General features: G+C 40.3%; 1 protein-coding gene across 3 annotated transcripts in view; it reads left to right on the top strand.

Moving 5' to 3' along the window:
- Positions 1-26,464, top strand: part of sgms1b (sphingomyelin synthase 1b) — a 257,517-nt gene extending 231,053 nt beyond the window's left edge. For all 3 annotated transcript variants that reach the window (XM_028795426.2, XM_028795423.2, XM_028795424.2), the window contains 4 exons: positions 13,234-13,351; positions 18,579-18,732; positions 21,631-21,797; positions 24,331-26,464. In XM_028795426.2, coding sequence (XP_028651259.2) covers positions 13,234-13,351; positions 18,579-18,732; positions 21,631-21,797; positions 24,331-24,504 — 613 coding nt within the window. In that variant the 3' untranslated portion in view covers positions 24,505-26,464. The remainder of the gene's footprint in view (positions 1-13,233; positions 13,352-18,578; positions 18,733-21,630; positions 21,798-24,330) is intronic.
- The last annotated feature ends 448 nt before the right edge of the window (positions 26,465-26,912 follow it).

The raw sequence follows: 26,912 nt of genomic DNA, 5'->3' as shown, positions 1-26,912 counted from the left end.
CCTCAACACCCTGGCTGCGCCTAGAAATTCTGTCCATAAAAGTTATGAACAGAATCGGTGACAAAGGGCAGCCCTGGCGGAGTCCAACTCTCACTGGAAACGGGTTCGACTTACTGCCGGCAATGCGGACCAAGCTCTGGCACCGATCGTACAGGGACTGAACAGCCCTTATCAGGGGGGCCGGTACCCCATACTCTCGGAGTACCCCCCACAGGATTCCCCAAGGGACACGGTCGAATGCCTTTTCTAAGTCCACAAAACACATGTAGACTGGTTGGGCAAACTCCCATGCACCCTCCAGGACCCTGCTAAGGGTATAGAGCTGGTCCACTGTTCCGCGACCAGGACGAAAACCACACTGTTCCTCCTGAATCCGAGGCTCGACTATCCGACGGACCCTCCTCTCCAGGACCCCTGAATAGACTTTTCCAGGGAGGCTGAGGAGTGTGATCCCTCTGTAGTTGGAACACACCCTCCGATCCCCCTTCTTAAAGAGGGGGACCACCACCCCGGTCTGCCAATCCAGAGGCACTGTCCCTGATGTCCATGCGATGTTGCAGAGGCGTGTCAGCCAAGACAGTCCTACAACATCCAGAGCCTTGAGGAACTCCGGGTGTATCTCATCCACCCCCGGGGCCCTGCCACCAAGGAGTTTTTTGACCACCTCGGTGACCTCAGTCCCAGAGATGGGGGAGCCCACCTCTGAGTCCCCAGGCTCTGCTTCCTCATTGGAAGGCATGTTAATGGGATTGAGGAGGTCTTCGAAGTATTCCCCCCACCGACCCACAACGTCCCGAGTCGAGGTCAGCAGCGCACCATCCCCACCATATACAGTGTTGACACTGCACTGCTTCCCCTTCCTGAGACGCCGGATGGTGGACCAGAATCTCCTCGAAGCCGTCCGAAAGTCATTCTCCATGGCCTCCCCAAACTCCTCCCACGCCCGAGTTTTTGCCTCAGCAACCACCAAAGCCGCATTCTGCTTGGCCTGCCGGTACCTATCAGCTGCCTCCGGGGTCCCACAGGACAAAAGGGTCCTGTAGGACTCCTTCTTCAGCTTGACGGCATCCTTCACCGCCGGTGTCCACCAGCGGGTTCGGGGATTGCCGCCACGACAGGCACCGACCACCTTACGGCCACAGCTCCGGTCAGCTGCCTCAACAATAGAGGCACGGAACATGGCCTATTCGGACTCAATGTCCCCCACCTCCCTCGGGATGTGGTCGAAGTTCTGCCGGAGGTGGGAGTTGAAGCTACTTCTGACAGGGGGCTCTGCCAGACGTTCCCAGCAGACCCTCACAACACGTTTGGGCCTACCACGCCTGACCGGCATCCTCCCCCACCATCGAAGCCAACTCACCACCAGGTGGTGATCAGTTGACAGCTCCGCCCCTCTCTTCACCCGAGTGTCCAAGACATGTGGCCGCAAGTCCAACGACATGACCACAAAGTTGATCATCGAACTGAGGCCTAGGGTGTCCTGGTGCCAAGTGCACATATGAACACCCCTATGCTTGAACATGGTGTTCGTTATGGACAATCCGTGACGAGCACTGAAGTCCAATAACAAAACACCACTCGGGTTCAGATCGGGGGGGCCATTCCTCCCAATCACGCCCTTCCAGGTCTCACTGTCATTGCCCACGTGAGCATTGAAGTCTCCCAGCAGAACGAGGGAGTCCCCAGAAGGTATGCCCTCTAGCACCCCCTCCAGGGACTCCAAAAAGGGTGGGTACTCCGAACTGCTGTTCGGTGCATACGCACAAACAACAGTTAGGACCCGTCCCCCCACCCGAAGGCGAAGGGAGGCTACCCTCTCGTCCACCGGGGTAAACCCCAATGTACAGGCTCCAAGTTGGGGGGCAATAAGTATACCCACACCTGCTCGGCGCCTCTCACCGGGGGCAACTCCAGAGTGGTAGAGAGTCCAGCCCCTCTCAAGGAGATTGGTTCCAGAGTCCAAGCTGTGCGTCGAGGTGAGTCCAACTATATCTAGCCGGAACCTCTCAACTTCGCGCACTAGCTCAGGCTCCTTCCCCTTCAGAGAGGTGACATTCCACGTCCCAAGAGCCAGTTTCTGTAGCCGAGGATCAGACCGCCAAGGTCCCCGCCTTCGGCCACCACCCAACTCACACTGCACCTGACCTCCTTGGCCCCTCCCATAGGTGGTGAGCCCATGGGAAGCATTTATAAGTCAGGAGTTTAAATAAAGAATCTTGTTAAAAAATCTGGGTTGAAACCATCTCGCAGAGAAGCATCTGAACTAGTTCAAGCACCTTACTCTGACCTTCCACAAGCCTGCCTTCAGTAAACTCACCATGGACCTGCAATGTCACTGAATCCAATAACATGTTAGACTTGTTATACAGCATTTAGAGACATAACAACTGTTAATTGTGTATTCCTCTTTCACAAGATGTTAAAAATACAAATTAGAAATTTGAACGTGAGGAACAAGTAGACAAAGGGAAAAATAAACTGCTGTTACAAAAAAGTTTAAAAATAATATTAAGGCCCACCAGCCCCAGCTCATTTTCCAAAAGTTGCCTTTGTGCTCAGGACTTTGAGGATTACTGTACTAAATCAACAGCTTTTTTCTCTTTCTCTTTCTTTTGTTTGACACTTCTTCAAACTTAGTCCTTCTTCTGCTCAAACTTTATCAGTCATTCTGCAAATCTGTCTCTTAAATTCATATTGAGTCTGGCCAGTCCTTTAATTTCATACAGATGGTGACATGTGACACTTCAGTCTTCCAGCTGTTATAGTCGCTTCATTTCCAAGGAGTTACTATTGATCACTAGCTGTAATCTGGGGATTTGAAATACACATCCAACAAAATTGGATTAGAATTTTAATGTTTTTCACATACAGTAAATTCCATTAGTAAAATAACTTAATGGTAATGCTGAAGTATGCTACTAGACAGTTGGCAGTAAGTTTGCTATATCTTTCACTTCAGCAAATTGGCTTACAGTATGGAAGAGCTTTGAGAACCACTAACTTTCAATATATGAAAGTTTTCTTTTATTGGGATCACAGTAATCATTATTGCTTACATTTTGATGTTGTTTTTTTTTATATGAAAAAGAAAGTGATATATATGCTTATTAATGAATTTGTAAATTTTTCTGTATTATAAGGTAACATTTGTGTGTATATTTTGCAAAATGCTTTTATTTCTTCATAAAAAATCCCTTGGATTAAAGTTAATCAGGCAAAAATTGACCCTTAAAAATTATTTCCCTGGCTTTCAGTACCATGTAAGCCATTCAGATCGTCTCAGAGAACACACCTCATATGTTGCAACATTCAGTATTACAATCTTATACACATATAAAACAACTTTAAAGTGATTTTTTTTTTTCTGATTTCATAAGCCACTTCTTGTTTCAGCTGCTCCCATTAGGGGTTGCCACATCAGATCATCTTCTTCCATATCTTTCTGTCCTCTGTATCTTGTTCTGTTACACCCATCACCTGCATGTCCTCTCTCACCACATCTATAAACCTTCTCTTAGGCCTTCCTCTTTTTCTCTGGCCTGGCAGCTTTATCCTTAGCATCCTTCTCCCAATATACTCAGCATCTCTCCTCTGCATATGTCCAAACCAGTGCAATCTCTCCTCTCTGACTTTGTTTCCCAACCGTCCAACTTGAGCTGACCCTCTAATGTACTCATTTCTAATCCTGTCCATCCTCGTCACACCCAATGCAAATCTTAGCATCTTCAACTTTGCCACCTCCAGCTCTGTCTCCTGCTTTCTGGTCAGTGCCACCGTCTCCAACCCATATAACATAGCTGGTCTCACTACTGTCCTCTAGACCTTCCCTTTCACTCTTGCTGATATCTGTCTGTCACAAATCACTCCTGACACTCTTCTTCACCCAGCCTGCACTCTTTTTCACCTCTCTTCCACAGTCCCCATTACTCTGTACTGTTGAGCCCAAGTATTTAAACTCATCCACTTTCGCCAACTCCTACTTCTTGCATCCTCACCATTCCACTGACCTCCCTCTCATTTACACACATGTATTCTGTCTTGTTCCTACTGACCTTCATTCCTCTCCTCTTTAGAGCATATCTCCACCTCTCCAGGGTCTCTCCAACCTGCTCCCTGCTATCGCTACAGATCACAATGTCATCAGCAAACATCATAGTCCACGGGGACTCCTGTCTAATCTCGCCTGTCAACCTGTCCATCACCATTGCAAATAAGAAAGGGCTCAGAGCCGATCCCTGATGTAATCCCACCTCCACCTTGAATGTATCAGTCACTCCCACCGCAGACCTCACCACAGTCACACTTCCCTCGTACATATCCTGTACAACTCTTACATACTTCTCTGCTACTCCCCACTTCCTCATACAGTACCACAACTCATCTCGAGGCACCATGTCATATGCTTTCTCCAGGTCCACAAAGACGCAATGCAACTCCTTCTGGCCTTCTCTATACTTCTCCATCAACACTCTCAGAGCAAACATCACATCTGTGGCGCTCTTTCTTGGCATGAAACCATACTGCTGCTCACTAATCATCACCTCCCTTCTTAACCTAGCTTCCACTACTCGTTCCCATAACTTCATGCTGTGGCTCATCAATTTTATCCCCCTGTAGTTACTACAGTTCTGCATATCCCCCTTATTCTTAAATATTGGCACCAGTACACTTCTTCTCCACTCCTCAGGCATCCTCTCACTTTCCAAGATTCCATTAAGCAATCTGGTTAAAAACTCCAAAGCCATCTCTCCTAAACACCTCCATGCTTCCACAGGTATGTCATCTGGACCAACGGCTTTGCCATTCTTCATCATATTCTTAGCTGTCCTTACTTTCTCCTTGCTAATCTCTTCATTCATCAGCCTCTCAAAGTACTCTTTCAATCTGCTCAACACACTCTCCTCGCTTGTAAGTTCGTTTCCATCTTTATCCTTTATCACCTAACCTGCTGTACATCTTTCCTAGCTCGGTGCCTCTGTCTAGCCAATTGGTACAGGTCTTTTTCTCCCTTCCTTGTGCACGCACAATATATCAACCTTCCTTCTCTCCATCATATCTGCTAACTCTCTCCCCTTACCAGTCATACTGCCAACATTCAAAGTTCCTACCTTCAGTTCCACTCTCTTTACCTTCCTCCTCTCCTCCTGCCTCTGGTCACATCTCCCTCCTCTTCTTCTTCGGCCAACAGTAGCCCAATTTCCTCCTGCACCCTGTTGACTAACAGTACTGGTGGCGGTCGTTGTTAACCCAGGGCTCGACCGATCCGGTATGGAAATTTCTATTGTTGTCTACATATTGATGTGGCAAATTTTTACACCGGACGCCCTTCCCGACATAACCTTCCCCATTTACCAGGGCTTGGGACCGACACGAAGAAACACACTGGGGCCGCATTAATCAAGCTAAAATTACAAAGTGTGCACCAGATTTCTCAGGTTCTCCCCATATCTCCATGGGTGTCTCTCCCACCTTCCAAAAGTTTGACTTCCTTGTTAGAAATGTTTTGTAATGCTTTGTAGAGACAAGATGGTGCCGCACATGAACACAGCAGCCTCTTTGTCTTCCACATACTATAGTAATGTTTGTGTAAATGTCCATCCAGGAGTTTCCAGGAGTGCTTGCCCTTTTCGTTTTAGTTACAGTCATGATATTGTTATGGCTTTGGGCTTAAAGAACACACATGGAAGTACCTTCAATTTCTATATCGGTCACAGGCTAAGCAACGTAGGACTAATATGTGGACAAAATTCCACTCAGTTTCTGGGGCTAGGAGGCACCACAATGCAGAAGCAAGTTAAGCGGTTGGGAGTCTCTTGTAGGCTGAAGGCCAAGACTAGCCATCCAGCTTTCTTGTCAGCGATACTGGCCAATGTAAGCTCTACGGAAAATAAACCATCTGAGACTCCAGTTCAACATCTAGTCTGGAACGAGGAATTGTTGTTTATTTTCTCAGAAACATGGTTGCAAAGCAATGTCCCTGACGCAGCTATTCATCTACAAGTATTAACACCGTTTTGTGTAGATAGAGATATTACTACTTCTTGTAAGACTTGCTACGGGAGACTGTTCATGTAAACATGTCGGGTATGTTCATGCTATGGCAGTCGCGACTTTCGGCTCAGCTGTAGTTTTTAGTTGTGAAATGTCTGTTTTATCTGCCGAGAGAATTCACTTCGATTACAGTGTATATACCTTCCCTCAGAATGAATGCAAATGTGATGCTGTGACAGCTGCATGATGTCATCGTTGAGCATCTGATGGCCCATCTTGGTGGCTTTTTTTTAATTATTATTATCATTGCTGGCATTTAGATTATGCCGACTTAAAAAATTTAGCACCAAAGTTTTACCATCATATCAACTTTGCCACAATGGGAGATAATACGCTGGACCTTTTTTTTTTTTTTTTTTTCCTTACACTAATATTAAAGACTCTCCCAAGGCTATTCTCTGCCCCCATTTGGGATTCTCAGACCACTGCTGTGTTATGCTGCTCCCAAAATACAGGCCACTGCTGAAACAATCCAGGCCTGTACAAAGAACCAGAGAGAATCAGAGTCAGGCCTGAAGGAGCTAACATAGCATTGCTGGACTTTTTTGAGTGTACAGACAGGTGGAGGTAGCCACCTATAACCAGCATATTAACTTAGAGTAATACACTGACTCTGTGACTGGGTACATAGGAAAGTGCATTGAGAATGTCACTATTTAAAAAAAATCATCCTTGTATGTGTCAACCAGAAAACCATAGCTGACAGCTGAGGTCCACGCTCTGCTGAGAGCAATAGATGCTGCCTTTAGATCAGGAGACAAAGAGGCTCTCAGATCAGCATGGACTAAAATTTCCAAGTCCGTCAGGAAAGCCAAGCGTTCGTATGCACAGAAGATTAACAACAATTACTCTGATTTAAGGCCCTAGATTTTATTTTTTTCACAAATTCCGTTTTTTTTTTTTCGGTTTTCACAGCTTTATTTTTCCTTGATTTGGAATTTTGGGTTTTTACGGGTTTTTTTTTTTGTTTGTTTTTGGTTTTTTTTTGTTAGGAAGTTGTAACAGCTACAACAAAACAAACAATAATGAAATGGCACTTTACATTCCTTTTAATGAAACAGCACACTAGCACTCAACCTTATTTTGCAGTTCCATTCATCAGGTAGGAGCCCAGATTCTCCATGATGCTGAGACAATAGGACAGTGAGTGCCCTCCAGAACTGTAAGAGCTGTTACTAGTTTGATGCATCCTTCTGAGATGAAGGTTAACTTCACTTTTAGAAAAAAGAAAGAGTGACCCGCTTTTAAGGGCTTGTTGCATCGGAGAAGCCTGCTCTTCTCCCCGGGTTTGTAGGTGACGATTTTATAACAAAAGAGTCCAATGTGGTCCTTGCGTGCCTCGTCACCGTGAGGCAAATCACTTACTAAATCCCAAAACATCATTGTTAATTTTTAAAAGGGAAACCGTTAACAACCAGTGCCGTTCGCTAATAACATTTTTCTACAGGAAAGACTGTTAGTACCGGTTAAATACCTCTATAATTTAATCAGGTAAATGATTCACAGTAAATGCATCATGTACAATTAGAACTGCCTACATAAAACAATTACCATACAGCCAAATGTGTACTCGCCTATCACTAGGATGAGAACTATGTGGTCTCGGCTCTCAGTGGTTTCATCAACTACAACATATATTTTCTTGCCACAAATCTTTCAAAGAACGGCGTCCATATGATGTTCAAAGACACAGGACAAATGAGTTTGACAAAGACTGCTCTCATTTTCTGGTAGCGTGCCTCCTTGTTTACAATGATTAATAAGAAATGATGCATCTTCGTCATTTTTTTCAAGCAGTATGTCTGACTCGCATGGCCACAAACTAGTGTCTTGCATCTGACGGTTTTGTTGTTTCCTCTGTTGTTACCTGAAGGGGAACACTTTTTGATCTTAATTTCTCCTTGTTTTTGAGATGGGTTTTAGATTTGAAGTGGTCATTGCAAGTATATTTTCATGTCCAGTCTATGGTATGCTGAAAAAACTTGCAGAAAAGTTGTCCAGATTTGTAAAAGTCACCAGGATATTATTGTGCCCTAAATTTTGCAGTTCGTGTTTTAGTCTTTTCAACATAGTTAGGGTATCTGATACTGATCGCTTCGACATTTCTGTCTCATGTAGCTGCCTAATTCGCATCCCTTTAATGAGAAAACATACAGGAAACGTGCACAAACAGAGGCACGACTGGATTTCTATGAAGAATTTGCATTTGTTTCAAAAACAACAAACTAGAAAATAGTATTTGAATGACAGAACTGCAGATTATTCAAGCGTTTATTGGGAAGTTTTGTAACAGTCACCCCTTCAGTCTCTAAATTCCACACATTTCTGTGTTTAAATCTAAAATCCGTTTTTAAGTGTTAATTCTGTGATCCCGTCAGTGTTTTCCACATCACAGAAATCATAGGGCCCTACTGATTTGAAAGATCCTAGGTGCATGTGGCAGAGCATTCAGGCCTTATCAGATTATAAAATATCACCACAGGCCAACGGCACTGATGCTTGCCTCCTTGACCTGCTTAATAACTTCTATGCACGTTTCAGGGCTTAAAACAACAAGCGGGCATACAAGTCCACACCCACCCCTGAAGAACATGCGCTCAGTCTGGACCTACCGATGTAAGGAGGACGCTTTCCAGAATGAAGCCACAGTAAGCTGCAGTATCAGACGACATTCCAGGGCCAGAGACTGTTCCAACCAACTGGCTGATGTCTTCACAGACATCTTTAACATCTCTCTAAGCATGATCACCATGATCTTCAAAAAGACCATTGTTATTCATGTGCTAAAGGAGTCGGCAGTGATGTGTCTTAATGACTACCATCCTGTATCACTGATTCCTATCATGACTAAGTGCTTTGAGCAGATGGTAAGAAGAGTTATCAACTCCATCCCCCCCACCTCAGTGGACCCACTGCTTTGCTTACAGTCCAAACCGCTCTGCTGATGACACCATCTCCTATACCTTACATACTGTAATGTCTCACCTGAACAACAGTATGTCAGAATGCTGTTTGTTGATTTCAGCTCGGCATTCAACACGATCATTCCCCAAAAACTGCCTCTGCCGGGCCTTGACACTTCACTGTATAATTGGATTCTAGACTTTTTGGTAGAGAGACCACAGTCGATGCATATTGGCAGATGTATGTTGGCAGTAGAACATCAAACACCATCGGGCAGAGCACAGGCCCCCACCAAGGCTGTGTTCCGAGTCCACTATTGTTCACGCTGTTCACCAACAACTGTACCGCCAAGTCCAATGTCATTGTCAAGTTTGTGGATAATACAACCATAGTAGGCATCATCAGCAGTGATGATTACGCATTCTACAGAGAGGAGGTTGAAACATCTGGTGAGGTGGTGTAGTGAATATAATGTATCCCTAAATGTCAATAAGACAAAAGAGATGTTTGTCGATTTCAGGAGAACATTGGTCGACTATTCCCCTCACCTCATCAATGACTCTGCTGTGGAGAGAGTCAATACCAACAAGTTTCCTGGTGTGTACATTTCTAATGACCTCCTGGACAATCAACACCATCTCTTCTGTGAAGAAGGCACAATGACACCTTAATGTTCTGTGGAAAGTGAAGGGAATCAGCATAACAAACCCATTCTTTCGTCCGTTTACAGAGGAATTGTAGTGAGCATCCTGACATACTGCATCACCGTGTGGTTTGGAAACAGCAAAGCCCATGAGCACAAGATTCTGCAGCACATAGTGAAGACAGCTAAGAGGATCATAGGGGTCTCCCTCTCCTCGGTCCAGGGCATTTTTCAGACATACTGTTTGCGTAGTGCCTCCGCCATCTGTTACCCATGACACATACTTTTTTGACCTACTGTCGTCGGTTAGAAAATACCGCAGCATTAAGACCAGCATAGCCATGTCCTATAACATCATCTTTCTCCAAGATTTGGTGATGTTATGGTGTATGTTAAATGTATGTTGTTTTGCCTATGCAACTGGGATTGTAAAAATTGGAATTTTGATCAACCATGTACTATGATGAATGACGGCAAAAGTTGAGTTGACTCAGTCATAATGCTCTTAAATGGTCTTTACAGCTCCCAATGACTTGCTGCAACAAAATCGGACTGGTCTGATTTTCTTTTATCAAGTTGCAATTTGTAGAAGTGAACTCTTGTGTCAGAAGGTTTACAGCCAGCGTGCAGTCTAACAGATAATGCATGCTATGCTGACAGACAGTGAAAACAATGGTGACTGCATGGACAGAAAGAAAGTGAGAGTTTTGGACTGTGAAAATGGCAGAGCCAGTCGTGTTTGATGCTTCTGTTTTTGTATCGGTATGTTCCACATTGGATGCAGTCATGCACCAATAAGATTTTGAATCATGTGGAAAAGTCCTGAGAATCAAGATTAGCAACTGCAGCCATTCCAACTTCTTGTTAGAGAGCAAGTCCTGTAGTGTGACACCAGCTTAACAGTTAATGAGCCCAGCTGTAAGTTTGCGGTTATTGCATTGTATAAACTGTTTAAATATTAAGGCAAGGCTTTTAAATGAATTGAATAGTTATAAAGTATACAGTTCCCTTGCAGAAACGGTAAGCAAAGAAATACAGCAGACCTGCGATTTTTCCCTAACCTGGTAGAAAATGTTTCCAAATTACAAGACTGAAGCAACTGTAAAACGGGGGAAAATAACAGCCATCTCAGTAACAGAGCTTAATTTTCTCCTTCAGTTACATGAAGAATAACTCTTGTTTCATAATCCATTAATTTTATGGACACTTTTTTCCAAATTACTAACCTTGCAAAACTACTTTTGCAACGTAATATCTAGATACCTGTAAACTGTTATACAGTGTGTCATTTCCTGAGTCGTCTGTTGTCTAGTCCTCCTTATGGTCCTCCTTATAGAATCTACTTTATTACTCATGACTAACCCATAATGACACACCTCAAAACAAGTGGTGGAGGACAAAACACATTAGAGGTAAAAAAAAAAAAAAAAAAAAAAAAAACTCCCTAGTTCTTAATGGTAATTTTAATTTGTAGCATATTATTATCATCGTCATAAGTCTGTCACAACAAGAACGTGGCAGTTTCTTGTCTCTCTCTTGTTTTCTTGACTCTTCAGTTGTCCAGTGAGCTTGGCTTGGAAAATATGTCCAAAGGCTGTAATGTAACTCTTGACAACGTTCAACAAGAATGGACTTGGATGCTAACTCCTGATGACATAATAGAAAAGCACAACAGGGTATTAGAGCAGCCCCTTTATCATCTTTTTGAAATGCTGTATTATATTCTCATATGAATAGTTAAAAAATGCCTGAGCTGTAATTGTACTTCCTAATTTCGGTCTGAATGTATACACTTCAAAAGGCCTTATTCTGCTGCTTATACAGTGTCTCCTGTTCCCAATATGAGTTAAACTACTTCTGCGTGCGTAAATAACTCACATCCATGTGTAAAATATGTAATAAGCCAAAAATATGATTTTTGTTTCCATAAACAGTTAAAGCATAAATGATGGTGATATACTAGTTATTTATTATAATGTTCAATGCAGTTCACATGCAGATAGCCTGGAAGATGTACAGCATGTTCGGAACCCAGTAGATTTTTGTTATATCCCTGTGATGGTCAGCATGTGTGAAAGGAGTTTATTAATTGGCTTATTCTCCTCATTGTCAGAGCCAAAAAGTCGTTTCATCTGCAAATATAATTTTGTTTTCAATGTGGGAACTTGTGCAGTTTTTCAGTATAAAGTATATAGCTATGTGGAACATTTTTCTTCTCAACAGATTCCTACTCGCTTCTGCACAGAACTCACTTTAATCCCATTTGAAAATTTAAAACTTCAATTTAAAAAATTAAATTTTGAATCCCTTGCTAAAATTTGCATCGCTGCAAAGTTGTAAGTCAGTGCCCCAAAAATACAATGTGCTTGTCCGGGGCTGTTTAAATTCTGTAAAACAAATGCTAAACACCGTATCATATTGTTGAATATACACTGCCAGTATGCCCTTGCTCTGTGTATGTAGTTTCAGTACACTCTTGGTGAATTTAACAATCGCGCACAAAACAGTGATGCATAGAGTACAGACAACATAAGCTTTAACCAGTTACAGTAAATGACGACGCACAAAGCTTTCTCTAAAACTGTAGTTGTATGTAATGTTTTTTTGGTCTCGGCATATATTGAGAGTATAATGCACACAGCATAAGCACACAAGTGTAACTTTTGAAAATGTTTGGCTGTAGTCCTGTCATGTGAGTGTAGTCTGCCATCTGGTGGTTAAAATAGCACAGTTATGTTTATAATTTAGAAGTGTAATTAATAAAAAGTAAACTGAGCTTGTGAAAACCTTCAGACTATTAATATGAATATAGCATTAGTGGAAGTTCAGTAAGCCCTACTTGTAAATATCAGTACAGTTTTAATTTGTAGCAGTGCATGTAACACTTAAATCAGTCTTAAGTAGGTGTTTGGTATTTTCTTGCATGAAGAAATACATTATTGCTCAGATATTAGTTTCTTTATCTTTTGTTTCAGTGAATAAGTACCATTCAGTCAGTTGTGGCATTTGAATACTTTGTTCCCTTTTGGTCACTTGTTCCAACAATAGGATTTCTTTAAGGATTTTTCTGTTTGGTCGAACCAAGTTCACCTGTAAATAAAGTTTGAAATTCAAACTATTATACAAAGTGTACTGTTATGAACAATGCAGAAAATGAAAGTACTTACTACATTACATTAGTTAACTACAAAAGCAGTTCTCTTGTGTGTGTTTTTGCTGCTTTAGGTCACTTGAGTTAGCCTTATGTTTACTTGCAGTCTTCTGGAATTGGTCATAAAATTCCTGTCTGGTCAAAAAGAAATAGTAAATGTTTAATCAAGGAGTTTAGATAAAAGCAGAGGGCCTGAAGAGTTAAAAACAGTCAGAGAAGTTTAGGGTAAAAATGTTCAATCCCATATACTGTTCATTTCACAATGGTGTCCCAACTGTTAGTAGGCAATGTGGACTACAGATTGAAAATTTTGTAATTCCTTTAGTGGTTCTTTCTAAACTTAATGTGGATTTGTTTTCAATTTTCCACTGTCTTAAGATGACAGTTTTTTATACACCTTTGTATTAAAGATGCTAAACCTTTTCAACCATTATGTTTTCTGTTTAGAACTATGGCTAAGAATTTTCTTTTCTTCTTCATTCAGATCCATTATTGGACGGAGGTTTTTCTTTATTGTTGGCACATTGTACTTGTACAGGTGCATAACAATGTATATCACTACACTCCCCGTGCCTGGCATACATTTTAAGTGTTCTCCAAAGGTGAGTATTGATAAGTCTGTTAACCTGAGTTTGTTCTAAGCTGTATTTGGATTAATCTAATACTGTTTCTGCTGAGGGGAGAAGGCTATACTTGCCTTTCCTTAGCACAAGTCTCCTGCTTGTCATGACTGGTTTAATTAGTTTTTCCGTGCTACCTGTGAAATCTAATAACACCCCTCCCTGCCCCCACTCATTACCCCAACTGTGCCATGATCACTACACAATACACTGTGTGCAGTGTTCTGAGAATCTTTTTGGATCATCTGTTGTCCCCTTTGTAAGATCAAGCTGAAATGACAAGCGTCTTACCATATAAGCACATCTGACCCATACATACAGATAGTCAAAAAAACGCTCTGGTTTATGTATGCTTGGTTTTTTAAAAATGATTCTCTGGTGACCCCTACAGCTCACTGAAACTGTTGTCTACTCTTGTACCTGTTCTGTTTATTTCTAAATTGTAAGCTTAAACATTTCTCACAAGTCCCTTTTAGTCTATCAGTTCTATGCCGAAAGTGCCACTTAAGTAATTAAATACTATTCTAAGTTATTTGTTGCAGAATAAATATTTTGGGTTATTTTCTACTGTTGATTCAGAAAGAAAAAGGAGTGCTCCACTGACATGCACATCTGGTTGACGGGAGCTTTTATTTACCTTTCTTACTGTAAACCAGATACTACTGTGACGCATCCCTTGAGTGCTATGTGAATACCCAAAGATACAGATCATGAGGACTATATAAAAATAGGTGCTGGAGTAAGCAGTCATTAATTCATGAGAGAAGTTTTCTTTTTCCATCATTCCCTGGCAAATTTGGCAGAACATTTTGCTATTTAACTAATTATTATCATAATTTACAACAATTACATTTGAAAGTAAGCCCAGACAAATGCATACAGTGCATCCGGAAAGTATTCACAGCGCATCACTTTTTCCACATTTTGTTATGTTACAGTCTTATACCAAAATGGATTAAATTAATTTTTTTCCTCAGAATTCTGCACACAACACCCCATAATGACAACGTGAAAAAAGTTTACTTGAGATTTTTCCAAATTTATTAAAAATAAAAACATTGAGAAAGCACATGTACATAAGTATTCACAGCTTTTGCCATGAAGCTCAAAATTGAGCTCAGGTGCATCCTGTTTCCCCTGATCATCCTTGAGATGTTTCTGCAGCTTAATTGGAGTCCACCTGTGGTGAATTCAGTTGACTGGACATGATTTGGAAAGGCACACACCTGTCTATATAAGGACCCACCATTGACAGTTCATGTCAGAGCACAAACTAAGCATGAAGTCAAAGGAATTGTCTGTAGACCTCCGAGACAGGATTGTGTCGAGGCACAAATCTGGGAAAGGTTACAGAAAAATTTCTGCTGCTTTGAAGGTCCCAATGAGCACAGTGGCCTCCATCATCCGTAAGTGGAAGAAGTTCGAAACCACCAGGACTCTTACTAGAGCTGGCCGGCCATCTAAACTGAGTGAGAAGGGCCTTAGTCAGGGAGGTGACCAAGAACCCGATGGTCACTGTGTCAGAGCTCCAGAGGTCCTCTGTGGAGAGAGGAGAACCTTCCAGAAGGACAACCATCTCTGCAGCAATCCACCAATCAGGCCTGCATGGTAGAGTGGCCAGACGGAAGCCACTCCTTAGTAAAAGGCACATGGCAGCCCGCCTGGAGTTTGCCAAAAGGCACCTGAAGGACTCTCAGACCATGAGAAAGAAAATTCTCTTGTCTGATGAGACATAATTGAACTCTTCGGTGTGAATGCCAGGCGTCACGTTTGGAGGAAACCTGGCACTGCTCATCACCAGGCCAATACCATCCCTACAGTGAAGCATGGTGGTGGCAGCATCATGCTGTGGGGATGTTTTTCAGCAGCAGGAACTGGGAGACTAGTCAGGATAAAGGGAAAGATGACTGCAGCAATGTACAGAGACATCCTGGATGAAAACCTGCTCCAGAGCGCTCTTGACCTCCGACTGGAGCGACGGTTATTCTTTCAGCAGGACAACAACCCTAAGCACACAGCCAAGATATCAAAGGAGTGGCTTCAGGACACCTCTGTGAATGTCCTTGAGTGGCCCAGCCAGAGCCCAGACTTGAATCCGATTGAACATCTCTGGAGAGATCTTAAAATGGCTGTGCACCGACGCTTCCCATCCAACTTGATGGAGCTTGAGAGGTGCTGCAAAGAGGAATGGGCGAAACTGGCCAAGGATAGGTGTGCCAAGCTTGTGCCATCATATTCAAAAAGACTTGAGGCTGTAATTGCTGCCAAAGGTGTATCGACAAAGTATTGAGCAAAGGCTGTGAATACTTGTGATTTCTCAAGTTTTTTTATTTTTAATAAATTTGCAAAAACCTCAAGTAAACTTTTTTCACGTTGCCATTATGAGGTGTTGTGTGTAGAATTCTGAGGAAAAAAATGAATTTAATCCATTTTGGAATAAGGCTGTAACATAACAAAATGTGGAAAAAGTGATGCGCTGTGGATACTTTCCGGATGCACTGTATATTCCATGTTCTTTCCATTAACCATTTTTAATTCTACTTTTACGGACATTTTGTTTAAGACATTTTGTCGTCTTAACTTTATTCACTATACTTTTATTAACCACCAAGTCAGTTTTCAGTCTCATTCTCATTCAGATCTTAGGTTTCTACTTCAACTGCTTGTCGCAGTAGTTTGTTCCAGAGTTCAACAACTCTTTGAGCAAAAGAACTGATTTCTCACTTCTGTCCTAAATGCCTTTCCCTTTAATTTCCTCTGGCGTCCTGGAATACATGATTCACTATTAGGTTGAAAGAATTCTGATGGATGTACTTTATGATAAAACCTGGATTAAGTCCCCACGCTGTTTCCTCTACTTGAGACTAAACAGGTTAAATTCTCGGACTTGTGTTAGAGTACAACATGTCCTTAAGTCCTGGGATATATCTGGTTGCACTTCTCTGCACGGCTTTCTTGTAGCATGGTCACCAGAACTGCACACAATCCTCCAGATATGGTCTCAGTAGTGCATTATATAGTCTGAGCATAACAACTATTGATTTATATTCAACAGTTCTTATGATATAACCTAATATTTTATTTGCCTTTTTAAACGTTTCTGATGAAAATATTGTGTCAACAAAATCACTTAAATCCTATTCAGGGGTTGCTTCCTGTAATACAGTCTCTCCCATCTTGTATTTATAATTAACGTTCCCTTTACCAACATGTAGCACTTCACCCTTTTTTTGAACTACATTATCCAAATGTTCACCAAGGTCTGAAGATTGCCCAGGTCTTTCTGAATTGTGTTTGCTGCATGCTGTCATTTGTCCAATTTTAGTATTATTTATGAATTTCACAAGTTTGCAGTTTGACTATGGGACAAAGATTGGAGTGGAAGATGCAATTAGTTATCTGTGGCACAAGTTTTATTCTTGCCTGGACAAAGATGGCAGCATTGTGAGAATTAAGTTTTTTGATTTCTCCAGTGCCTTCAATACACATTCATACAATACAATATATATCCAGCCATCCCTGTTAAGTTGTAAAATCAGATATGCAGGTGGATGAGCCTATGATGCCCTGGATAATGGAATATATGTCGGGCAGATCACAGTTTGTGAGACTTAAGGAGTGTTTTTTATACGGATGTGAGCAACATTGGAGCACCACAAGGATCAGTCCTAGCTCCTCTTCTCTTCATTATGTACACCTCAGACTATAAATATAACACCAGGTCATGTCACTTGCAGAAATGTTCAGATGATTCTGCACTTTTGGGGTCTATTGATCATCTGTAAAACGAAGGAACTGGTTATTGACTTTCTCAACAGGTCACTATTCAAGGAGTGGATGTAGAAATGGCCCACTCTTACAAGTACTTGGGGGTCCACATTAATAATAGGTTGGACTGGTCTAGCAACACAGAAGAACTGTATAAGAAAGGGCAGAGCAGGCTCTTTTTCCTTAATAGACTGTGTTTCTTTAATGTGGGAAGTGACATCCTTCACATCTTCTATAATTCTGTGATGGCCAGTGCGTTTTTCTGTACTGTGGTGACCTGGGCTGGTAACATCAGTTCAAGAGAGGCTCACTGAAACAACAAGCTAATTAAAAGGTCAGGGTCAGTTATGGAACACACTCTGGACCCACTGGAGGTAGTAGCGAAGGAGAGAATTCAGACTGAGTTCCATTATGAACAATGCTGCACATCCTCTTTCTGACACACTAAATACTGATTTATTTCAACCAACAAGCAAAGTGCGTCGAGGAAGACTACTGGGGCCCCTTTATACTAACAGCAATAAGTCTGCATGATGCCTCATTGTGATTGTGACAGCCAAGTCAGAACTCTTCTTTCTTTTTAATTTACTAGCTTTATAGTCATTCTCTTGTGTGTTCAGACCATAATGTTTGTATATTTGTTTACTTATGTATCTGTTTTGCTTTTTTGTGGAAGATCTTGAAAATAAACAAATTTCCCCCGGGAACAAATAAAGTTAGAGATATCCATCCATCCAAGTATTACACCAAAATGAAAGTCATTAATATAAATCAAAAAACCTAACACACCAAGGACAGGCCCAACTTGAGGTCTAGTGTTGTAGGTTACCTCTGATTCCTACAGCTTCTACTTTTAGAATTAATCTTCAGTGTGGGACCATATCAAAGGCTTTTTGAAAGTCTTGAGTAAATTGTTGTATGCTTTGATTTTTTTCCCCCAATTATTGTAATAAAATGTAAAAGATTGGCTTGGCTAGAGCTTTCTTTCATAAATCCATACTGGCTGTTATTTAGAATGTTATTTTTATATAGGTTTTTATTATTTATTTATTTTTATAGTTTTTGCAATTTTTCACAGTATTAAAGTAAGTCTTGTTACCAGGATACATGTTTGACTGATTATTTGCTCAAGTATTTTGCATTATGTTTCATAGAGACTTAATACAGATAAAAACATTCATCGGACTTCCCTTGGTTTGTATATTTTGGGGGAATTTGCTCTTAAACAGTACCTCAAAGATCTGCTGGTGAATACATTAATAATAGTTTATTCAGTTATGTGCAAAACATCCTGAAATAATAGCTTATTTTTCTTAAAACTTAGAAGTATGTATTTTATGCAATGCAAATAAGTATATAAAATCTTTTCTTTTGTGTTTATTAGATCACTTGGACTGTTTTAAGTTTTAATTAAGTCATTTTTCATTTGATGCTTTTTCAGCTGTTTGGAAACTGGGAAGCCCAAATGAGGCGAATTATGAAGATGATTGCTGGAGGAGGCCTATCAATCACAGGGTCACACACTATGTGTGGTGATTACCTGTACAGTGGACACACAGTCATGTTAACTCTCACATATTTGTTTATTAAAGAGTGTAAGTATTGTACACAAGTTGACAATTTAACTTGTTTTATTGCCATTACTGACATAATTTATACATAAATTGTGTATGTGCATATGTAAAATATAGTATTTGATTTGGGCTTTAATACCTTGTGTGTTTGTCATGCTTATGCCTTACCTGCTTCTTAATATTGTCTTCTCGCTACCATTTTAAATGTGCCTAGCTACAAGACGAGAGAGTTGGTCCCATTACCACTTTTCTGAGCAATGTTGACAGTTTTCTTCAGCGTACAGTGTAATCATAATTAAGGGCAATAACAATGTATTATTTACCCTATGCAATTCAAGGCACCTCACACCCAGATAAACAGACTTTAGCTGGGAGAACTTCAGCTGCATCATTTGGGGGGATGGGATAGCAAGCTGCTTGCTGCCAGTGCTGATCAACACATTTGCAAAACAAAGACACTAATGGAGAGGTGCAAAGGAATTTAAGGTGGCCCGGGTTTACAACTTTTTTTGTAGGCTTCAGGGATTCTAGTGTTAATAGCATGCAGTTTAAGGGCTTGACGTATTTAGTTGTGTTTCAGATTGTGTGCATTCTGCTCCTCAAATCCTCCTTTTATGCATTGTGACCAGGAAAAGCAGACCAGACTACAGTGGAAAAATGTTGGGGTACCAGCCATGTAACCCCATTTAAACAAAGTGAGAATGAATAGCCACTCAGGCACAGAAATAGAAAATAAATTAGCTTCATGTAGCTTTAAACATTTCTAGAGTTAGTCGGAGCTCAGTTCTTTGTTGGGTCAAGATCTGATGCCACCTTCCGGGGCCTTTCCAGTTTTATTTCATTGAGTCTGTAACAGGAGAGGCGGGGTGTTTTTGGTCATCGTGGGTGGTGCTAGATGTTCTCCTCCAGCGGCTTTTGTTGTCGTGGGAACAAGGGAAGGTACTGTTGCCACCAGTGCTCCCTCTTGTCCCAGTGTACTGCTGCTTACCTCTTCATAGCCTGGAAGGTGGTCCCCAGGTGCACATGCAACAGCATTTGTCAGTTTGGAATGAATAACTTAACATTAAATCTGTGGATTTAAACAAATTTAGAAATGATATAATGACGTGTAGTGTTTCAGCTGGATATATTTGAATTGGGGAAAAAAACATCATAAAGCATTAATCTGTTATTTATTTTAAAGATATTCAAGTATATATTGGTAATGTACAGTGGGTACGGAAAGTATTCAGACTCCCTTCAATTTTTCACTCTTTGTCATATTGCAGCCATTTGCTAAAATCGTTTAAATTAATTTTTTCCCTAATTAATGTACACACAGCACCCCATATTGACAGACAAAAAAAAGAATTTTTGAAATTGTTGCAGATTTATTAAAAAAGAAAAACTGAAATATCACATGGTCCTAAGTATTCAGACCCTTTGCTCAGTATTTAGTAGAAGCACCCTTTTGAGCTAATACAGCCATGAGTCTTCTTGGGAAAGATGCAACAAGTTTTTCACACCTGGATTTGGGGATCCTCTGCCATTCCTCCTTGCAGATCCTCTCCAGTTCTGTCAGGTTGGATGGTAAACGTTGGTAGACAGCCATTTTTAGGTCTCTCCAGAGATGCTCAATTGGGTTTAAGTCAGGGCTCTGGCTGGGCCATTCAAGAACAGTCACAGAGTTGTTGTGAAGCCACTCCTTCGTTATTTTAGCTGTGTGCTTAGGGTCATTGTCTTGTTGGAAGGTAAACCTTCGGCCCAGTCTGAGGTCCTTAGCACTCTGGAGAAGGTTTTTGTCCAGGATATCCGTGTACTTGGCCGCATTCATCTTTCCCTCGATTGCAACCAGTCGTCCTGTCCCTGCAGCTGAGAAACACCCCCACAGCATGATGCTGCCGCCGCCATGCTTCACTGTGGGGACTGTATTGGACAAGTGATGAGCAGTGCCTGGTTGTCTCCACACATACCGCTTAGAATTAAGGCCAAAAAGTTCTATCTTGGTCTCATCAGACCAGAGAATCTTATTTCTCACCATCTCAGAGTCCTTCAGGTGTCTTTTAGCAAACTCCATGCGGGCTGTCATGTGTCTTGCACTGAGGTATGTGTGGAGACAACCAGGCACTGCTCATCACTTGTCCAATACAGTCCCCACAGTGAAGCATGGCGGTGGCAGCATCATGCTGTGGGGGTGTTTTTCAGCTGCAGGGACAGGACGACTGGTTGCAATCGAGGGAAAGATGAATGCGGCCAAGTACAGGGATATCCTGGACAAAAACCTTCTCCAGAGTGCTAAGGACCTCAGACTGGGACGAAGGTTTACCTTCCAACAAGACAATGACCCTAAGCACACAGCTAAAATAATGGAGTGGCTTCACAACAACTCTGTGACTGTTCTTGAATGGCCCAGCCAGAGCCCTGACTTAAACCCAATTAAGCATCTCTGGAGAGACCTAAAAATGGCTGTCCACCAACGTTTACCATCCAACCTGACAGAACTGGAGAGGATCTGCAAGGAGGAATGGCAGAGGATCCCCAAATCCAGGTGTGAAAAACTTGTTGCATCTTTCCCAAGAAGACTCATGGCTGTATTAGCTCAAAAGCGTGCTTCTACTAAATACTGAGCAAAGGGTCTGAATACTTAGGACCATGTGATATTTCAGTTTTTCTTTTTTAATAAATCTGCAATAATTTCAAAAATTCTTTTTTTTGTCTGTCAATATGGGGTGCTGTGTGTACATTAATGAGGGAAAAAATTAATTTAAATGATTTTAGCAAATGGCTGCAATATGACAAAGAGTGAAAAATTGAAGGGGGTCTGAATACTTTCCATACCCACTGTATACTTAAGAGAAAGCATAATTAAGGAAACTATGTATTGAATGCCATATCATGTAACCATGACACTGTTAAATCACATAATTATTTATTTTTCAGATTCTCCCAGACGATTTTGGTATTATCACTGGGTCTGTTGGCTTCTCAGTGTTGTTGGAGTATTCTGTATTCTGCTCGCCCACGACCACTATACTGTGGATGTTGTGGTAGCTTATTTTATCACTACAAGACTTTTTTGGTGGTATCATACCATGGCCAATCAACAAGTAAGCAATTTCTATAAGCTTATTACGTGAAGAAATTGTGTATTGCTTTGCTCTCCAAATACTATATCATTTTAGATAGTGCTACACATTTTTTGTAGAGATTGGTGTTCTTATCTGAAATACCATTTACTAAGTATGAATTTCTTATTTATACTATTTCCTGGTGCACCAGATCCCAATGGCTACATGTTTTAACTAACAATCACTTCCTTTACCCAGAAACCCCAGACTTGTGCTTCAGTCAGTAGTGATGAGCGAATCCTCCAGAGTTTGCTTGACTGTGAGTTTGAAGAAATCACAGGAACTTCGCTGAGTTCTGTTAATGCATTGAAGTCAATGGGGAAGGAGGATCTAAACTAGTTTTTAGTGGATTATAATGTTCAGTGGTCTTTTAAGTGTCCTTGAGGGCTAGGGAAGTGTCTTTCAACTATGGTGGACTGATTATTTGACTAAACATGTGATTTGTGCTAGCCTTTGCGCCACCGTGCCTGGAACAGCATAAGACGCAAACGGAATGAATACCACAAACAAAATACAGCTAATGACCAAAAATTAGCAATAAGTAAATAAAAAAATAGATTAAAAAACACATTGTACATATTCTGTTATTTTACAGGGTCTCCTTTGTTTTATGAGAAGAACAGAGCCCCCTTAAGCTTTGCTCTGACTGTGTTGCCAGAAATGGCCTTCTACTCATGCAAATTAACCATGTGAGCTGGATGCTAGCCCACCGGGATTAGTGTTTTAGTGTTATATATTCAGTGGCAGTACTCATAACATTCTCATTATGTTCAGAAAATATACCCCTCAAATGAAAATACTTTTAAGATTTTTTTTAATGCATGCTTGGTGGAAATCCAACTTGAGTACATTTACAGGTTGCAACATCGAGCAGAGCAATTCAGCAGCGGTTTTACAGTACACATGTGTAAAATTTCTGTGCATGGCTGCTACAGCTCTGTATCAGAGTGGCTTCACAGAACATCCTAAGGCGTTGGGCTGGGATGGGGAATGTAAGCCAGTCACATAGCAAGTTTCTAGAAAAATATTCATCGAACAACATTATCACTGCGAAAATCAATTTAGGAAATTTCGCCAAGCCCAATCAGTCATATTCGCAGACTGAATTATTCCTGTTTACAATGACCTGTTCAGTGGCAAATCATAACAGGATGTCCACCTGGAAAGCAACCCATTCAGTGATCATCAGAATGATGGCCTCCATAAAAAAATCAGAATAATTATGCACATTAAACACACACATGCATTTTCTATTTTTGTAAAGGTGGTCTAGTAGAAGGTGAGTACAAATAAACCTTTATATTAAATGGGTATGCTTAAGTACTCAAATTTCCATCTTTGTACAAAACTAACACAATAAAGGAAGTACCCACATAGTCACACAGGTTCCAGAGTTGAAATACTTTGATTGATTGTTTCACCAGAATTGTACAAATGTTTAAAGTACAGTGGAACCTTGGTTTGCGAGTAACTTGGTTTACGAGTGTTTTGCAAGACGAGCAAAAATTTTTAATAAATTTTCACTTGATAAACGAGCAAGGTCTTGCAGTACAAGTAGTATGTACTGTATACGCTTTGTCTGCTGAGCATCATGTGATCACAACTGAGCTGATGGTTCTTCTCTCTCTCTCTGTCACTGCGGGATTGTGGGCAATCGTCTCCTATTCTCCGTCTGAGTCGGCGTGCCTCACTCATATTGTTAACATTCGTACGAGCGTATAGTGTTTACTACAGTATTAGCATTGTGACTGTGTGTGCGCGCGCGTGTGTGTGCGCGCGCGCTCGTGTGTGTGTGTGTGTGCTGTGACATGCGAGTCCCCGTCTTGCACCCTAAAACACGAAGCTGAGTCTCAGTACTTTAGCAACACAAGCTTTATTCAGCTTGAAACAGCAACAGCGCGGTTATTTATACACAGACACAGCAGTCAGGCAGGGCCCTGCACATTTATAATGTTCCTTGTTCCTCGTATCACCCATTGACGGCAGGCGCTTATAGCATGTCCGCGATCTTTTCGGATTTGCTTTTACGGAGAACTGCTACAGCGCTGGGAGACTGCGATTGCTTTGGGACGCTCTTCCGCGTGTCGTCCCGTTGGGTGCAATCCCACAAGAGTTTAGAAACTCACTCACACCAGCCATGATTCTTTTCAAAGGTAAAGTGCAAGTTAATTTGTTTTATGTATTTTTACTTTATATTTTGTATTAATCATTTTTATATGAATAGTTTTGGGTTGTGGAACAAATCATCTGAGTTTCCATTATTTCTTATGGGGAAATTCACTTTGATATACGAGTGCTTTGGACTACGAGCACGTTTCCGGAACAAATTATGCTCACAAACCGAGGTTCCACTGTACTTACTTTCTGGTTATGGTGAGGCCTGTGGTTTTTTTTATCACAAAATTGGTGCAGCTTTTTCTTCTTTTTTTTTTCTTTTTTTTTTAAATAAAGAAACAATAGTCTCCTTTTAGTGGTGTATGTATTTGCTAAATTTCTCAATCTCTTTCTACAGGTGCTAAAAGAAGCCTCTCAAACTAACTTTTCTTCTCGAGTTTGGTGGTTCAGAGCCTTCAAGTATTTTGAACAGAATGTTCAAGGGATTGTACCACGAAACTATCAATGGCCATTCCCTTGTAGACCATCTTTTATCAGCAGACAAGTGAAATATAATCGAATAGACACATAATGACCCCAGAAACTGACACCTGCCCCGATTTCACAGGTGGGGATGGGGAGTTGCTGAAGGACCACCTAAAGTGCTATGATCTCGCTATGAGAAGATGCCATAGTGAACTTTTTGCTGTTCTTTCCCTGTTTATTTCTCACCTTTGACTTGTTCCAGTTCAGCTGGTCCACACTGTGATTATATTTTCTTTCCATTTCCAAAGGACTTTGGATAAATAATTACAACATGCACTGTACAGATTTTTTTGTTGATAGATTTTGTATTCTGCCATTAGCCAAAACCATGCTTCTTTGTAAATCCTGCAAACATTTAAGCAGTTTTTATTCTAATTTAACCTTCCCACTCTTGGGTGGAGGAAACACAAATATATTAATTCCACTGATTTGGCTGTATGCCTCATTCATGCCTTTACTATGTGCAAAATACATATTGCCTCTTTAGAAGATTACAGTAAAATTTTAATAATTTGTGTTACTACCAATTTAAAATCCAGGAAGGTTGTGCGATTCTTTTTTGCAAGTTTTTTAGCGAGCAGCCTTTTTGTAAGAATATTCACTAAACATGGAAAAAAGGTGCAAAAAAACTGTTTTTTCTAAGTATTTCACAGGTTATTTTTCAAACTAAAGATATGTTAAGAAAAACAAATGGTCTTTTAGATTTTTACATTTTGGAAAGAAAGTAAGTGGAAAAGAAAAATTGAGTAATCTTTTCTGTTTTCTAGTGCCTTTCTTGTCCTGATTGTATAGTCCGTTGGTGGTCTCATTGATGTCTTTATTTAAAATAAAAATGTACATTTTGAGATATACAGTTGTTTTTGCTTAAACCATGAAAAGGATGTCAGTTAAATTCAAAGCAGTGGCCTATGTTAGACTCAAAAAGTTATATTGTTTGTGAAGCTTCACAACCCTCCTATTCATGGTTATCACTAAATATTGAATGTAATATTTATTTTAGCCATAAAACTAATTTGTCTTCCTATATCATTATCTTATTGTGCTTAGTATTAATCATTATTTATTCCTAAAATATGACTGTTTAAATTTTGAAAGATTTAATTTTGTCACAATTGGTGGAATTCCATTCATTTTTACTAAATCATAAATTTTTTTGAAGATTTAATTTTAATTTTTCCCTCTGTGACCCATCCATTTCCTGTGTTTGTAAAATCTGCAACATCAACAAAAGTGTTGCATGGTATTAAGACCAGAAAAAGAAGGCATAACTGAGAACGAAGGTGACTTCTAGAATTTGTCAGACTCTGCCTCACCTTCCCCATCCATACTCAGTTAGTAAAATGAGACTATAATCTGAAAGGAATTACTTCTTCCGTTCACTTATCATTCTCAGTGTTATGGTTATGATTTGTGTGGCATACAATTTCGAGGGTCTTTTAACTAACAAGGTGGAAAAGTTATTGTTCAATAATAGTTTAGAAGAGACAATGTTTGGAGCTAAATTGTACCAAATGTCCTAAATCTTAATCACAAAAGAAATGTAAGGAATAAAATGCTCGTTAGAAATGGGCGTGCCATAACTGTATGTACATATAAATTATTTTAATATAAAAGTCATAATACAAACATCAGTCCTCCCTAACGTACAGATTCTTCCAAAAATTGCTTCTGTCCTGGAAGCAGAAATAAACAGTGCTTTAATTGAGACCTCATTAGGGAGGCCCATAATATATTTTATTTCTAGATGGAATTTATAATATTTGTGCAGACAATGCATGTAGTTTACAAGCATCGCTCCTTGCCATCAACTACGGCAGGTAAAATTATATTCATTATTGCCAATATGTAAAACAAATTAGTTTTTTAAGGAAGTAAATCTAATTATTCTGTATTTTATGTGAAACAGAGGTCATTTTATGTAGATTGTTTTTGTGTACACACCAGATGCTATTTGTATTGTTAAACAATTAAGGTGAAGGATGGAAAATAAAAGGCTTTTAAAGGAATGTAGCAGGGTTTTTTTTTTAATACTGTTTTTGAAATTTAAATAAGGCCACACTGCATGATCCTTCATATCAAAGAAAGTTGTTTAAAATTTGAAAATGAGATCAGTCAGAACCTTTTATTTATACTTCTCCTCAGCTGGTCTTATGATTGCTTATTTACCAGTCAAGTTGTTTAATTTATAAAATTTATTTAAATTAGGGCTGCAACTAGCAATTGTTTTGATAATCAATCTGGCAGTTATTTTGTTGAATTCATCGATCAGTTGGATTGTAAAACAATTAATTTGGAATTAAACACAAAGTGCATCAAATGGAACTTTTTCACCAAATAAAAGGATTTGAATAAAAATTTCAGACATGTATTTTTTTAAATGAACTACTTGTAGATATTTTAAATAAAATATATTTTATGCAACATTTATATAATAATACATTGAAAATAAATGGT

Source organism: Erpetoichthys calabaricus, chromosome 2 (assembly GCF_900747795.2).
Source record: "Erpetoichthys calabaricus chromosome 2, fErpCal1.3, whole genome shotgun sequence".
NCBI classification, from domain to species: Eukaryota; Metazoa; Chordata; class Cladistia; order Polypteriformes; family Polypteridae; genus Erpetoichthys; species Erpetoichthys calabaricus.
This window is presented reverse-complemented; position numbering and strand designations above follow the sequence as displayed.